This window comes from Cydia amplana, chromosome 14 (assembly GCF_948474715.1).
Source record: "Cydia amplana chromosome 14, ilCydAmpl1.1, whole genome shotgun sequence".
NCBI lineage: Eukaryota > Metazoa > Arthropoda > Insecta > Lepidoptera > Tortricidae > Cydia > Cydia amplana.
In genome coordinates this window covers 7,500,881-7,515,026 of record NC_086082.1, presented here as the reverse complement: position 1 = coordinate 7,515,026, position 14,146 = coordinate 7,500,881, and the positions used below count along the sequence as shown (strand labels likewise).

The following is a 14,146-nucleotide window of genomic DNA, read 5'->3' as shown; positions in this document are numbered from 1 at the left end:
GAGTCCGACTCGCACTTGGCCGGTTTTTATTCTAGACTTCCTGGCAAAATTGCTTTGCCAAAGTACAAACAATATCAACAATGTATCCTTGTCAGATGAAAAAAAAACACTATAAAATATTTAAACACATTTAATCAATAACAATAATAGGGTAACGATCTTCAGGCTTGATGTCGCGTACAACTTCACAATCAGAGCTATCTGAATCTGAGAATTCGTCCTCCAAGCCCTCTGGTCTCTCATCTTCTAATGTCATGAGATCTATCACAGCCCTGAAAAATTATCTTGTTAGATAGGGTAAACCTTACTGCAGCGAAATAAGGTCTGATAATGAAGAGATATTATAGTCTAAAGTCGATCATTAGCCTTATCTGATATGAGATTCAAACCAAGACTACTCGTACATCTTAATACATAATAATATGTACTTAGGGAAATTGCACACGGGTTGCCAAGTTAAATTACGTATCAAATAAGGGAAAGGGAAAAGTGAGTGATATTGAAACTGATGTTACTTGTAACAGTAAACCAGTGGTTTACTTCTAAGAAAAGTTTAGTCCTGGCCAATGTGATTTTAAAAGGACATATTCCATTTTTAATTTTTTAGCAAGTTAGGAATAAAAAGCCTTTAGGTTGAGGATTGATACTGAATTTTTTTTTACTTAAAAGGTGAAACAAAGGAATATCAGTCCTATCTTCTAAACAATATGGTTTAAATTTCAATGGCTTATACTGAGTATGGTGGGCAGGACGCGGCTATATGAGATCTGAAGACATTTGGGATATATGCTTGAGCGCTTGACCAATAAGCGGCCTTTGTAAACGTCTTAAGGTTTTAAAATAATCTTATTTACTTACTTAACTAACTAAACTAACTAACTCATTTGGCTCAGTGATCCAAAGTGAATCTTTGCCTCCGAAACGAGAGCTTATACGCGAGAGCTTATTAGCGAGAGAGAGTATTATTTACTTACTTAAAAACTAAATTATCAAATTCACTATAACGTGTAGACCTATCGCTGGTCTCCTTCACCATGGAAGCCAGGACCTGGTCCAGCAAAGTCCTCAGCCGGAAGATGACGTCAGCTGTTCCTTTCAGACAGCGAACTTTCACCGTCGACGCTGACAAGTAGCACTCTTCGGGAGAATGTTCCACTGTAATGTAAAAACTTATTGTTAACTGCTAGACGAAAACAGCACGGTAATGTTTTTCAGTACAGATATGCAGGTATTGTAACGTAACAAGGCGTGTCTCACTCTGCGATTTCGTCGCTTAGCTACAGGTGGCTAAAAGTATATCCGTTCCGCCCCAATTTTGGGGAAAGCCATAAGCCGCGCGTAGCGCTGTCGCCACCTAGCGGCCATATCTGTGCTGATCGTAACAGACGCGTTTTGTTAGAGAGTGAGTCTTCTGTACTTAGTACTATTATTTATTCTGTGACGTAACATAAAGTAATTCGGTGAGAGGTAGAGGTATAGGTTTAGTAATTTACTGAAACTGTAGGATTTTTTAGGCACACATGATACACAATAAAGTCATTTTGCGTACTTAGTCATTAGTAAATTGAAACTTTGCAAAACAAAATATAACGCTTTCTTAAAATAGGTACTGGTGTTTATGGTCCTACATTGAATCAAAGACTATATAAACTTTTTTTATTAAGTAGGTATTCCATGTTCAAACGAATGTACTTTGGCAGCATCAGTAACAGGTGATTTCGCTCGTAGTGTATCTGACGTGGTCTTTAGATTAGAATGACATCGATAGCTCAAAGAAAATACACAATGGGGAAACGGTAATATCCTAGAGCTAAAAATATTTGTACAAAGAAAACACCTTCGTACAATGGCTCAGCTTCAGCTCATATCACCATTTTTCACTTACCTTCGCTAACCGCCAACTCCCCAAACAACAACAAAGGTAAAGTGAACACCAACGTAACTTCGAAGAGGAACAATTCCGAAGATTTCTGTTTCATCCAATACACCAACCAATTGGCCCCGGGCTTGTTACACAGCGGTACTATAGGGCCAACGTTGGGGCCTCGTTGTGGAACGATCATCATACTGCTTGGATGCAAATGGACTGTCCCATCTTCTGGTGTTAATACGTTAAGTCTGGTTTGTTTACTCGGGTTCTGCAGGTTTGTCCATCTGTGATAATGATAAAATACAATACAAAGTATTGGTTATGCTCTAAGTTCTTCGTGACGCATCTAAACAAGTTAGTACCAGTGAAACTGCGTTTGTATAAAATAGGACGTCTATTCACGTACAGACAATCACACGTGCCGTTTGAGCAACTACAGTTGAACTCGTATTCGACAGACTTAAACTGTGATGCGGGCTGTACCTACACACTCGTTAAGAGAGATCCCGAGATAGGATAGAGTAGATTGTATACAAAGGTGCGAATAAATAGTATTGCCGACTGTACATACTGCTTTCTTCTCGTCTCGCCCTTCTGCAATTGGATCTGTGTTTTTGCCAGACTCTCGGCAAGAGGCTTTTCAAAGAGTAATATACAGCCGGAACCAAAGGTTATAGTTATAACAACTTGTATATTAGAGTTATAGATAGCCAAATAAAGGATCGCATGATAGATCACGGATTAATCCAGGATGGGACACTATTTTACACAAAGCGAATCGATTGTTGTATGCTTCTCTCCTATAGTTCGACTATGACTAATTAAAAGGTCTGACACAAAGGTATAAAAATATTTATAATTTACGTTCGGTCGGCCACGCCCGGCATGAATAGCCCCGACGACGTACAATTATCTATCCTCCAGCCATACAAACGAAACATCCGAAATTTGCCACTGAAATTTGAACCTAAATATGTAGTAAGAAATAGAGTTGACTTTGCGTTGTTTGAAAATTGAACGAAACAAAGCAAAAGCGACTCTGTTCCAATTGAACATGGTTTAAATTACATCGAACTGAATAGGTATTATAGGCAGGACCTTGGGCACTAGGAAGCTATGTCAAGACTCTTACCATACGTAGTATCTTCTTAGTAGTTTGTGGTCTTACCTAACAATAGCAATATTAGGATACAGCGCCGCAGCTACAATCGCTTTGAAAATATACAGATTATCCGCGTTTCGATTCTCCCACGACACGCGAACATTCTTCGACGCCAAGAACCCCATTTGACGCAGACTACCACACAGCTGGCCTTTCATCTGCGACAGCAGTCTCAGTGTGTTCTCCGAGAGGAAATGTTCAAAAGCGAACCGACTCTGATTTTCACGATCTAACTGTTCCCATTGTATAATAGCCTCTGATATAGCAACATGGTCGCTTGGTTCTCCTAGAGCCAAGTTGCGCTTTGCCTGGTTTACTTCTTGTTCCTTGCCTAAAAGAAACAGTTAATTTTTGTTTGCATATAGAATACATAGATTTACGTCATTAATTTTGCTTACTCCCACCAATCTAAGTAATTTAATCGTGCACACCCACTAATAAAAAGGAAAATATGAAGGGTACACGGAAATAATATGGCTAGTCACTCTGACAACATTTTGAGTTATCGCTGTTTGAAAGGAAGGATGTATTTAATTAACCATACTATTTTCGTGTACAGGTGTTTTTAAAGTAAGAAAAAAAGTAGTTCTATTTATAATTACAGAGGTAACAGATGCTGTAAATAATAGTTCATTGACAGCTCTACATTGTGATATTAAAATTTCATTTTTCGAAAAAAGTGACTAGACATGTTCTTTCCGTGTACCCTTCATATAAGAAAAATGGGGTACAACGTCACCAATAATATATTTCTTCCGCTAGATGTCGTTAGTCGCGAGCTGTACAAAACTTACCAATAACTAGATTGAAGGGGTCCTTGAAGCCCCAGACGGCAGCGACGGAGGCGGCGCGGTCGAGACAACCAAAGAGTGCGCCGAATAAAAGCAGTTTCCCGGCCGCTGGATGCACCGGCAGCCGCGCGAGGTGCCAGCCCAGAGGAGTAAGCCGCTCTTCGTCATCTAGAGCACCTAACCTAGAATATTAAAAACGCTAATGAAGATATTTTAATATCATTGTATTAAGTTTTTCAAGCATGCAGTTAGCGAAACAAATTATTTTGCAGAATTAGTCATTGCCGTGACTAATGACTAATTCAGTAAAATTACTTGGCTTTAAAAGTGCTTTACTATATGATTACAAAATAAAACTCGGCCCGTCTATAGCCTCCTAAGGCCTAGCCATAAAAACGAAACATCTAAAATTTGCCACTAAAATTTTAACCTAAAATGTAGGAAATAGAGTTGATTTTGCGTTGCTTGAAAATTGAACGAAACAAAGCAAAAGCGACTCTGTTCCAATTGAACACGGTTTAAATTACATCGAACTGAATAGGTACTATAAGGTAGGACCTTGGGCCTTAGGAGGATAGGTACTGAAATTAATTTGCCTTCAATACGATCATATTTTATAGGTATTCATATTTTATTTATCTAACTCACTTTTGCAAGTGTCTCACAGCATTTTCCACGGTAATATTCGCTGGTGGATCCGGTACTAATTTCAACGCGTCTAGCGCATTGCCCAGGCGCAGTTTCTTAATCTCCAACACCGGCTCGAGCAAGTTGCATCGCTGTAGTTCTGGTAAGAGACGGTCTGGGATGTTTTGTGAGCGGTATGATGTTATCAAGTGATATGCGATGCCTGGTTGGCAACGACCTGCACGGCCACGTCTGAAATAAGAACGATATTGAATAGGCCAAAAACAGATTATACTTACTGTGATTTTAAAACGGGAAACTGTTAAAAGTTGGTCAAAAAACATTTGTCTTTAAAACATTTATATCTATAAGTTTAATCTTTTTTAATACATATCAAGATCCTACTAGCATCTTGCGTCGGCGTCGGCACAATTATCTGGCTATTCGAAAAGATTTTAATGAAAAGTGTATACTTTATATTCTGTAGCTATAGAAAACGTTATAGATTTAAGTTAAGAAAAATACCTTTGCATTAAATTTGCTTTGGACTCAAATTCAGTGTCTAGCGTCGAAATGTTGCGTTCCACATCCATCCCTTTCAATTTCACTCTGCCACAGTCCACAACATACACTATATCGTCTATAGTTATAGACGTTTCTGCTATATTCGTAGCTATTATTATTTTCCTAATGTGGCGTGGTGGCCTCTTGAATATCTTATGCTGGTCTATTGTAGGCAATTTAGAATGCAATGGGTAAATTTGATAGTTTGATTGAGGGAACATCTCACTTTCGTTCATCATTCGCAATAATTTGAATATATCGCTGATGCCGGGTAAAAATACTAGCACGGCACCTGGCGGACTCCTAGATATATGGACTAGAAGGTCGATAATTAAATCGAAGTTTAATTTTTCGATTCTTCGATCTTGGAGTGTGGTATATATATCTTTATCCAATCTACCGTTGAAGCTCCGCAGCCAGGGATCTACAATTAAGTAATTAAGTAAGGAAAATACGAATAATGTAGTCCTGTATTTGTATTTAGTTGTAGAAGAAAGTTTTCTACTGCCACCACTGTGAAAACTACTTAATTTTTTTTCTAGTCTACTGTACGTCATGTAAGTGATCCTCGTTTTGTTTCAAGTCAGGGTAGTCACAAGAATGAAGAAGGTATTTTTACCGATTTCAGCTTTATACTTCATATCTTTTTCCTCCTTAGTTAGGCCCGATTTCTTTTGATTCATATTCTTGTCTTTTTCGTTACTAGCATGCTGGACTGGCGGCAGTCTGTATCCCGTCATGGTCAAAACATCCTCCATGTAAAAATCTTTCACTGGGTATGCCAGGCCTTCAATGTGAATGACGGGACAGTTGCCAAAGTAAGTGCGTAAGCGGCAACTGTCGATCGTTGCGCTCATCAGGATAAGTTTTAAGTCGCGACGTTTTGCAAGTACCTGTTAAGGTAAACAATTGACAATGGTAATAAAGTGAATTGGTGAAAAATTGTTTTGGTAATAAATACTAGTCTAATCACAGTTGAAAATAAAAAACCGGCCAAGTGCGAGTCGGACTCGCGCACGGAGGGTTCCGCACCATAAACAAAAAAACAAACAAAAAACGGTCACCCATCCAAATACTGACCCCGCCCGACGTTGCTTAACTTCGGTCAAAAATCACGTTTGTTGTATGGTAGCCCCACTTAAATCTTTATTTTATTCTGTTTTTAGTATTTGTTGTTATAGCGGCAACAGAAATACATCATCTGTGAAAATTTCAACTGTCTAGCTATCACGGTTCGTGAGATACAGCCTGGTGACAGACGGACGGACGGACGGACAGCGGAGTCTTAGTAATAGGGTCCCGTTTTTACCCTTTGGGTACGGAACCCTAAAAAAGGCGTAGCAAGCAAGCGTACGCAAAAGTTAAGAAGTAGCTGCCGACCAAATCTCTCTGCTCTGTGTACACTCATTAAATTAAGGATATTAAACCCTTAATAGAAGTTCCTAGTTAGAATAGTTTCGTTTTTTGCAGTTGAGACATTAGTGACGAATAAAATTATAGTAGAGAGCAGAAGTTCTATACCTGTTTCAACATGCACATAGATAAATCCAAATGGCTGTTCCGCTCGTGAGCCTCATCCAATATGATATGGCTGAAGTTAGTTAAACCCTGATTTACTTCCAAGTCAGCGAGGAGTATGCCAGTAGTCACATACTTGATGCTCCCACGAGGCCTGCAATCTGATCTAAACACACAATATGTGGTGATGCTGACTAAAGTCTAAAATCTTAAATAAATCTTATTTTGGAAAGGTTTTGTAGTCTTAACACTAAACACTATTTAATCAAGTTAAGTTAGTAAATGTTAAGTAGACAATATGTCATATTTTCAACATCCCTATTTTATGACTTTATTAGAAAGAAGGTGTGTATCAGGATGGCGGGTGTACATCAACAAATGGAGCTGCGGTATACGTCAGGAGTTAGTGCTAGCAATGTGCCAAATGTGCGCCAAAATTGGAGCAATGTGCTCTTTAAACTCCAGAGATATTTAAGAAATAGATGACGCCCGCCATCCTGACGTCAGGTTGGCGGGTGCATTTCCAGATCCAGCTAACGGCTGCCTACTCAGGGGTGAAAGTACTGCCTACGGTTAGTGCTCGCAATGTGCTTCCACATGTATGAAGCACAATCAAATCCAGAGAGCGGTTAAAGAGAAATATGGAATTGAATAAATATATATATAGACGCCTGCTCATTTTAAATAGCAATATTACATCTTCATTGCAGGCAGTTCATCAGGCGCACACAAAACATGCAGGCGCTTTACACAAAAAGTCTTATTTTATTTTTTCAATAGACGTGTTACTTACTTATTGAACTTGTGAGAAACACACAAAAAACTCGTTTAGGTACCGTGAAAACGAACACTCGGTAAAATATTTATATTACTCTACGACCAACTATTACACACATTATTGCTTGAAGCTACAACATTTTCTACAAACATTTGCATTTCTAGACACATGTCTACGTTAACCCATTCAAGGCCAGCGACTCTGCGTATGTAGGTATTAGTCGAGTGTGCTCAGAGCATAAAAAGGTCAACTACGGCGTTGCGTGAACAAGAGATTTCCTTTGGCAGGATTGGTCCTTAGGACCCAAGGATGGATTTAAGAAGAGGAGCCACCCAGATTTTTGATGCAGATGGGGGGTGGGGAGGGTTTTAAGCGTCTGCGATGTCTGAGGTTAATAAGTTTAGGTTCTAAGTCAAGTTTAGTATCATTTTCAACTAAATCAGAGATGTAGACATATATTTCATCCAAATCGGTTCAGCGTTTATTGATTCCCCATACAACCCTACACCTTACCTTTCATTTTAAGGGATTTTTTCGGGATAAAAACTATCCTATGCTTTTCCACGAGACTCAAACTATCTCTATACCAAATTTTATCTAAATCGGTTCAGCGGTTATTGAATCCCCACACAAATTTCCACCTCCCTTTTTTACACCCTTAAGGGATTATTTTTGAGATTAAAAGTATCTTTGTTCTTCCCTGGGACTCAAGTCATGTCTATACCAATTTTCAACTAAATTGGTTTAGCGGTTTAAACGTCAAGAGGAATTTAAATAAAAATTCTTCATATTTTATGTGTTTTACTACGGAATGGTAGAAATATGATATCATAAATGAATTCCGAATCCCCGATTTATAGAAAACGATACCAAACTTAGCCTAGTAGCTTAAATAATATAGATAACTAGATAAACTAGATAAAAGCCAAAAATCTGGGTGGCTCCACTTTTTAAATCCATCCTTGGGTCCTAAGGACCAATCCTGCGAAAGGAAATCTCTTGTTCACGCAACGCCGTAGTTGTAGCGCTGGCGGTTCACCAAAAAACGCTGCAATTGGTGTTAAAGGTATGAAAAACGGTACGATTGATCTTTAGGACATTTGAAACAATTTGACCCGAAGCAACACCAAATAAAAAAAACGAGAGAAGTTATGACGTCATCTTTTTTTTGTATGGAATTTAAAAAAATGTTTAGAAACCTATCGTGTGTGGTATTAAACGAAAGGGCTTTCTGAGCCAATTCTAAATATATATCTTAGCTATTAGCTATAATTTGAGGTATATTTTACAAAAAATATTGAACGGTATTGTATCTGGAGAAGCCCAAACTTGGTATGTTTTGAAAATTATTTTTATTATAATTAAAAAAAAAATCTGAAATGTAATGATGTGATATATTTTTAGAATTGGCTCAGAAAGCCCTTTCGTACCCTAAACTTGACACTGTGCATTCTTATGCAAAGCTGCGTCTACGCATCGTATGGGAAAAGTGGTACTTTTTAGTGTTTTCCTTTTAGATTTCGGTCTATTTATGATTGTTACATAACAACTGAATATATATTCTATACAATAACGTATTTTTATTAGTCATTGCATTATTGTTATAGATAGCATGAACTCGTTTTATTGTATGTATCTACAAATGCACACCGCCAGCTTCTCTACTAACAACATGCTTTTTGACCGAAGCGTAGCGAAGGTCTACGTTTTGACTCGGGCATTTTGCTTTTGTATGTCCGGATGTTCTCCTCTACAGGTCACAATTCTCAACCGATTCTTGTTAAATGTTGTGACCAGATTCTATGAGTAAATATTTTTTTTTGTCGATCCCGTTTTTGGAAATTTTCAAAAATGGAGGAGTTGTGATACCTCGCGCTTAAACAAAATAGTCGTATCGATATCATAAGAGTATTTTATTTTTGAGACATATTTACATAGTAAATGGCAAAAAATGCAGAAAAATTGTATTGCTGGTTTAGGCGGTATTTAGATATTTCGTTTGTACTCGAGAATGAGTAGCCGAATTTCATTAGCTTAGAGTCTGGCTAATGAAAGTTGACCCTGAGATTTATTTAAAACTTTTTATATGGCAACCTTTTTTCCTATCAAATAAGCTGTCAGTTTCAAGCTGTCATTTAATTTCATAGTAATTTTCTTGCCAGGTGCGGTTTTTATTGAAATTCCCGCGTTATCTCAGGCTCAACTTTCATTAGCCAGACTCTAGCTACTTTCTTTGTTCCTTCCCTTGCAGTAGCTACTCGATCAAAAAAACTAAAACTATAATTGTGACTAAAAAGAAGCCAGTCCAATCAAAACCTCTCACACTGTATTGGAAATGTAGCGATTTACCGGAATTGCGCCAGTCAAAATTGAGCAGAAGTTTTCGAAAGGCCAGTAGTCACAGAAAATATGTAAAAAATAAGCCAAATAAAAAGTAGCTGTTGCAGGGGAAGGAGCACTGAAGCTGAATGATAAACCTGAAAATGGCGATAGTATAGGATTATGGGATGGTGTTGTGGCATTCGCATTTGCTTGTTCAGACAGGCTTACTGTTTGTCTTGTAGTAGAGGACTCACTCTGAAGATGTACTAGCAATGTTACCTGATTTGGCGATGGTGATGGTGGCATGCTGGTCATAGATAGCAGTGGTCGCTGGGCTGGGGTCGCTATCTGTTGTTTCATGATCGCTGTCTGATAACAAGTCTAGGTTCTCTAGAGAAGATGGTAAAGATGAAGGCAACTGCTGCTGTCTACCCATTTCTGATCTGACATCTGACCCCGGGGTGAGGAACAAGAGCAACCAGATTGCGAGCTCTATTTTGTTGATGTAGCCTTATTTGTAATATCTGTGGCACTTGAGTAATATAGTTAAATAGTTTTAATAAATAGAATATCGTAATTTGTCCTAAAATCCTAATAATTTCTTAGTAGGAGAGTAAATATTCTGCAACCTTAACCTGGCAATGAATCTTTAAAGATACATAACTCACCTTACAGTGAACCTGGCAGTGTCTCTCCTAGGATACATACCTAATTAAATGTTAATTTGTGCATACTTGGCAGAGTGCATTTAAAGATACGTTGTAGGTATAAATAAGAAACAAAAAGACTAAGATTTTTTTTATTATTTTTGTACCCTTTATACCAACCCTTAATATCCCTTTTTTTAGGATAAAAACACTAAATTCGAGCAACAAAAAATCCTGCCAAGTTTAGGGTTAATACCACACGCGAAAGGTTTCTGAACAATTTTTTTTTTAATTCCATACAAAAAAAGATGACGTCATAACTCCTCTCGTTTTTTTTTTTATTTGTTGGTGCTTCGGGTCAAATTGTTTCAAATGTCCTAAAGATCAATCGTACCGATTTTCATACCTTTAACACCATTTGCAGGATTTTACTGATTTTCGCGGTGTACCGCCAGCGCTATTGACCTTTTTATGCTCTGAGCACACTCGACTAATACCCACATACGCAGAGTCGCTGGCTTTGAATGGGTTAACGTAGACACATTTGTAGAAAATGTTGTAGTTTCAAGCAATAGTAACACTTAATGTGTGTAATAGTTGGTCGTAGAGTAATATAAATATTTTACCGAGTGTTCGTTTTTACGGTACCTAAACGAGTTTTTTGCGTGTTTCTCACAAGTTCAATAAGTAAGTAACACGTCTATTGAAAAAATAAAATAAAAGACTTTTTGTGTAAAGCGCCTGCATGTTTTGTGTGCGCCTGATGAACTGCCTGCAATAAAGATGTAATATTGCTATTTAAAATGAGCAGGCGTCTATATATATATTTATTCAATTCCATATTTCTCTTTAACCGCTCTCTGGATTTGATTGTGCTTCATACATGTGGAAGCACATTGCGAGCACTAACCTTAGGCAGTACTTTCACCCCTGAGTAGGCAGCCGTTAGCTGGATCTGGAAATGCACCCGCCAACCTGACGTCAGGATGGCGGGCGTCATCTATTTCTTAAATATCTCTGGAGTTTAAAGAGCACATTGCTCCAATTTTGGCGCACATTTGGCACATTGCTAGCACTAACTCCTGACGTATACCGCAGCTCCATTTGTTGATGTACACCCGCCATCCTGATACACACGAAAGAAGATAAGTTGGAACCTATTGACCCATTTTTTTTAAAACAATCAACTCAAACCAAGGTAGGTATCAAAACAATTAAAATTACAACAAGCATATTTCATAAGTTTTGCTAATTTAGTCATTGAGTGACTAAGTTTTGCTAACTCAGTCATTAATTAAATTTAAATGCTGGTTGACTATTTTCAATATGTTTAAGGTGCCGTAATATATGGTCAGCAGGTTAACGTGAGTGTTAGTTATATTATATAACTATCGTGCAAAGTGCGGACAGTTTACAGAGCGTACTGTAGCGCACTTTGCACGATCAGTCATGATTGTGACTGCTCGTGATAAATTGCTTCTACCAATTAATAACCTGATCGGTATAATAAAATCTCTTACTTCTCTAATCGCACGGCATATCCAACAGAATTGCCCAATTTCTCAGCCCTTTCCTGGGCAACCCTGCTGGCTAATGAGGAAGCAGCTATTCTTCTAGGCTGTGTCACTAATATGTGGATATAGGCACCTTGGTTTTGGCATAGGGCATTGTCTAGGATAATCTGTGGCACCTAAGTAAAGGAAAATTGGCATAGATATAACAAACTACATGTACATTAAAAATGGTACCTACCTAAATTATCTTTTCTCTAAAAATAAATTTTCATTTAAAATTACACAGTTGCTCTTGCTTGAGTGAATCTGATAGCACACTCAGTCAACCTCCTCTCCATCGCACGAATATGAAAGAGTGATAGAGAGGGAGATAACGAAATTTAGATTTTCGTTTTTATGGTAGGCCCTCTGTTAAAATATTTAGGATCTTATAGCCTATGATCCTAAAGTCTATTTTTTATTCGGTAGACTAAAATGACATTTCATAGTATGAAATGTCATTTTAGTCTACCGAATAAAAAATAGACTTTAATTAGTAGGTATCTGCATGTATATTAATAAAAATCTGAAGCTTAGATTTAAGTAATGGGGAAAACATGTGAAATAAAAATGTTACCTGTGTTGATTTGCCACAACCTGTTTCACCACTTATCACAACCACCTGGTTATTATTGATTACATCTAGAAGTTCTGCAGACCTCTTAAATGTGGGCAGTCGCTCACGGAACACCATAATCTCTTTAAATTGTGGTCTTGTGATCATATCCTGAAATTCCTCATGTAAAGCAATACTCAAGCAATCATTTCCTTTTGTTTTTGTACAAATAGATGCACTTTTATCAAGGCTTTCATCTAATTTTTCTTCAAATGTCCCTGTTATAATGTCTTCATATCCATATTTGTAGTGTTCGCCACCTCTTAAGAGTAGTTGTCTGTTTGGAAGACATTTCACCTCATCTGATTCAGTTTCAACTAAAATAACATCAGTTTTGATATCTTCATTTTTAAATTTGGGTAACATTGTTTTTGTTGTTTCGCCAGATAGACCGTCTTTTATTTTAATGAAATTTGTTGTTGTGATATCAATACTTGTACATGTTGATGTGGAAGGGCTAGGTTCATTGGCAGATTCCCCATTATTCTCAATTTTTATGAATGGAACCTCTACGGTGTCTTCAGTTTTAAAAGATATAAAATCAGAACATTTTGCTGGTGAAGGCTTCGTATCATTCTGCTTAGGCGGTGGGGATTCAGAACGGCTTAAGCATTTTGTTTCAGATTTAAATGAAATAAAGTCAAGACCTTCAATTGGTGTAGGTTTGTCTTTTGTTTCAACTGGTATGTGTGACCTGACAGGCCAATTAGATTTTTTTTGTGTCGATTTTTTTTGACGTTTAGTTTCTAAGGGTATGAATTCAGAAGTTTTCATTGGCGTGCGCTTTAATCCACCCAACATCCAGCCACTTGGTGGAGACTCACGCTTATCTAGGATTTTTTTTTGAAAAGACTGTGCTGAATTTAAAGGAATTGTCTCTTTTTCAGCCAGATTTTCAATTTCTTTTATGTCTGAAACTACTTGGGCTATAACAACTAACGGTATATCCAGTACAACCTGTGGCTACAATAGGAGAAGAAAATAAGTAAATTTACACAGTACTAGTACAATTTGTAATTTAGTAAACTATTTATGTATTATTGGTATCTCTTTCAACACATTGAACAATGGTATCTTAGTCATATAGGATGCAAGCGGCACAACTTTTTGACATTTTAATGAAACATGGTTATTATTATTAAAAAAAGTCAATTTTAAAGGCCAAAGGTTAAAATTATATCCTATGCCATATCAATTGACAATTATAGTGATGGTTGGCTAATCTAAAGGAAACAATGAGCATTCCACGAAATACAAACGCATCTGGAGTTTTTTAAACATAAGCGTTATTTTTTCTCTGAAGAAAAATAAAAAAACTCAAAAAAATAATGTTTTGTACGGGCAATTCTAAACTTCTAAAGGGTCTACGTGTTGGTTTCGGCTTCGCGCACCGTCCCGTCCCGTGTACGGGAGATTTACTAGAATATAAATACTTTACATACCAAAGTTTTCTTAATATTTGAATTTCTTGTTCCACCGGTTGGTAAATCTTGTTTTTGAGGGTCATCTTCTTCATTTTTTGAATCAAACAAGTTGAAATATCTTCCCCTGCTTCCTTGCCCCTTAACTTTTTGTTTTAGTTTATGCTTTACTTTCCTGATCTTGGCTTCTTCTCTCCTCATTTGCTTAGTTTTCCTCCCCATAGTCAAGATTTTATTTTATTTTCAAGGCAATATTTATTTATTCAATCCAAGTTCT

General features: G+C 37.3%; 1 protein-coding gene across 1 annotated transcript; it reads right to left on the bottom strand.

The window, feature by feature from the left end:
* Window positions 1-113: 113 nt before the first annotated feature.
* Window positions 114-14,091, bottom strand: LOC134654014 (ATP-dependent DNA/RNA helicase DHX36-like). Its single transcript, XM_063509393.1, has 12 exons — window positions 13,891-14,091; window positions 12,410-13,411; window positions 11,800-11,969; window positions 6,536-6,698; window positions 5,634-5,907; window positions 4,976-5,438; window positions 4,472-4,702; window positions 3,827-4,005; window positions 3,039-3,363; window positions 1,886-2,154; window positions 975-1,155; window positions 114-272 (listed from the first exon to the last, which is right to left on the bottom strand). The coding sequence occupies exons 1-12, from the start codon at window positions 14,089-14,091 to the stop codon at window positions 131-133; spliced, it is 3,600 nt and encodes a 1,199-aa protein (XP_063365463.1). The 3' UTR covers window positions 114-130.
* Between the last annotated feature and the right edge of the window lie 55 nt (window positions 14,092-14,146).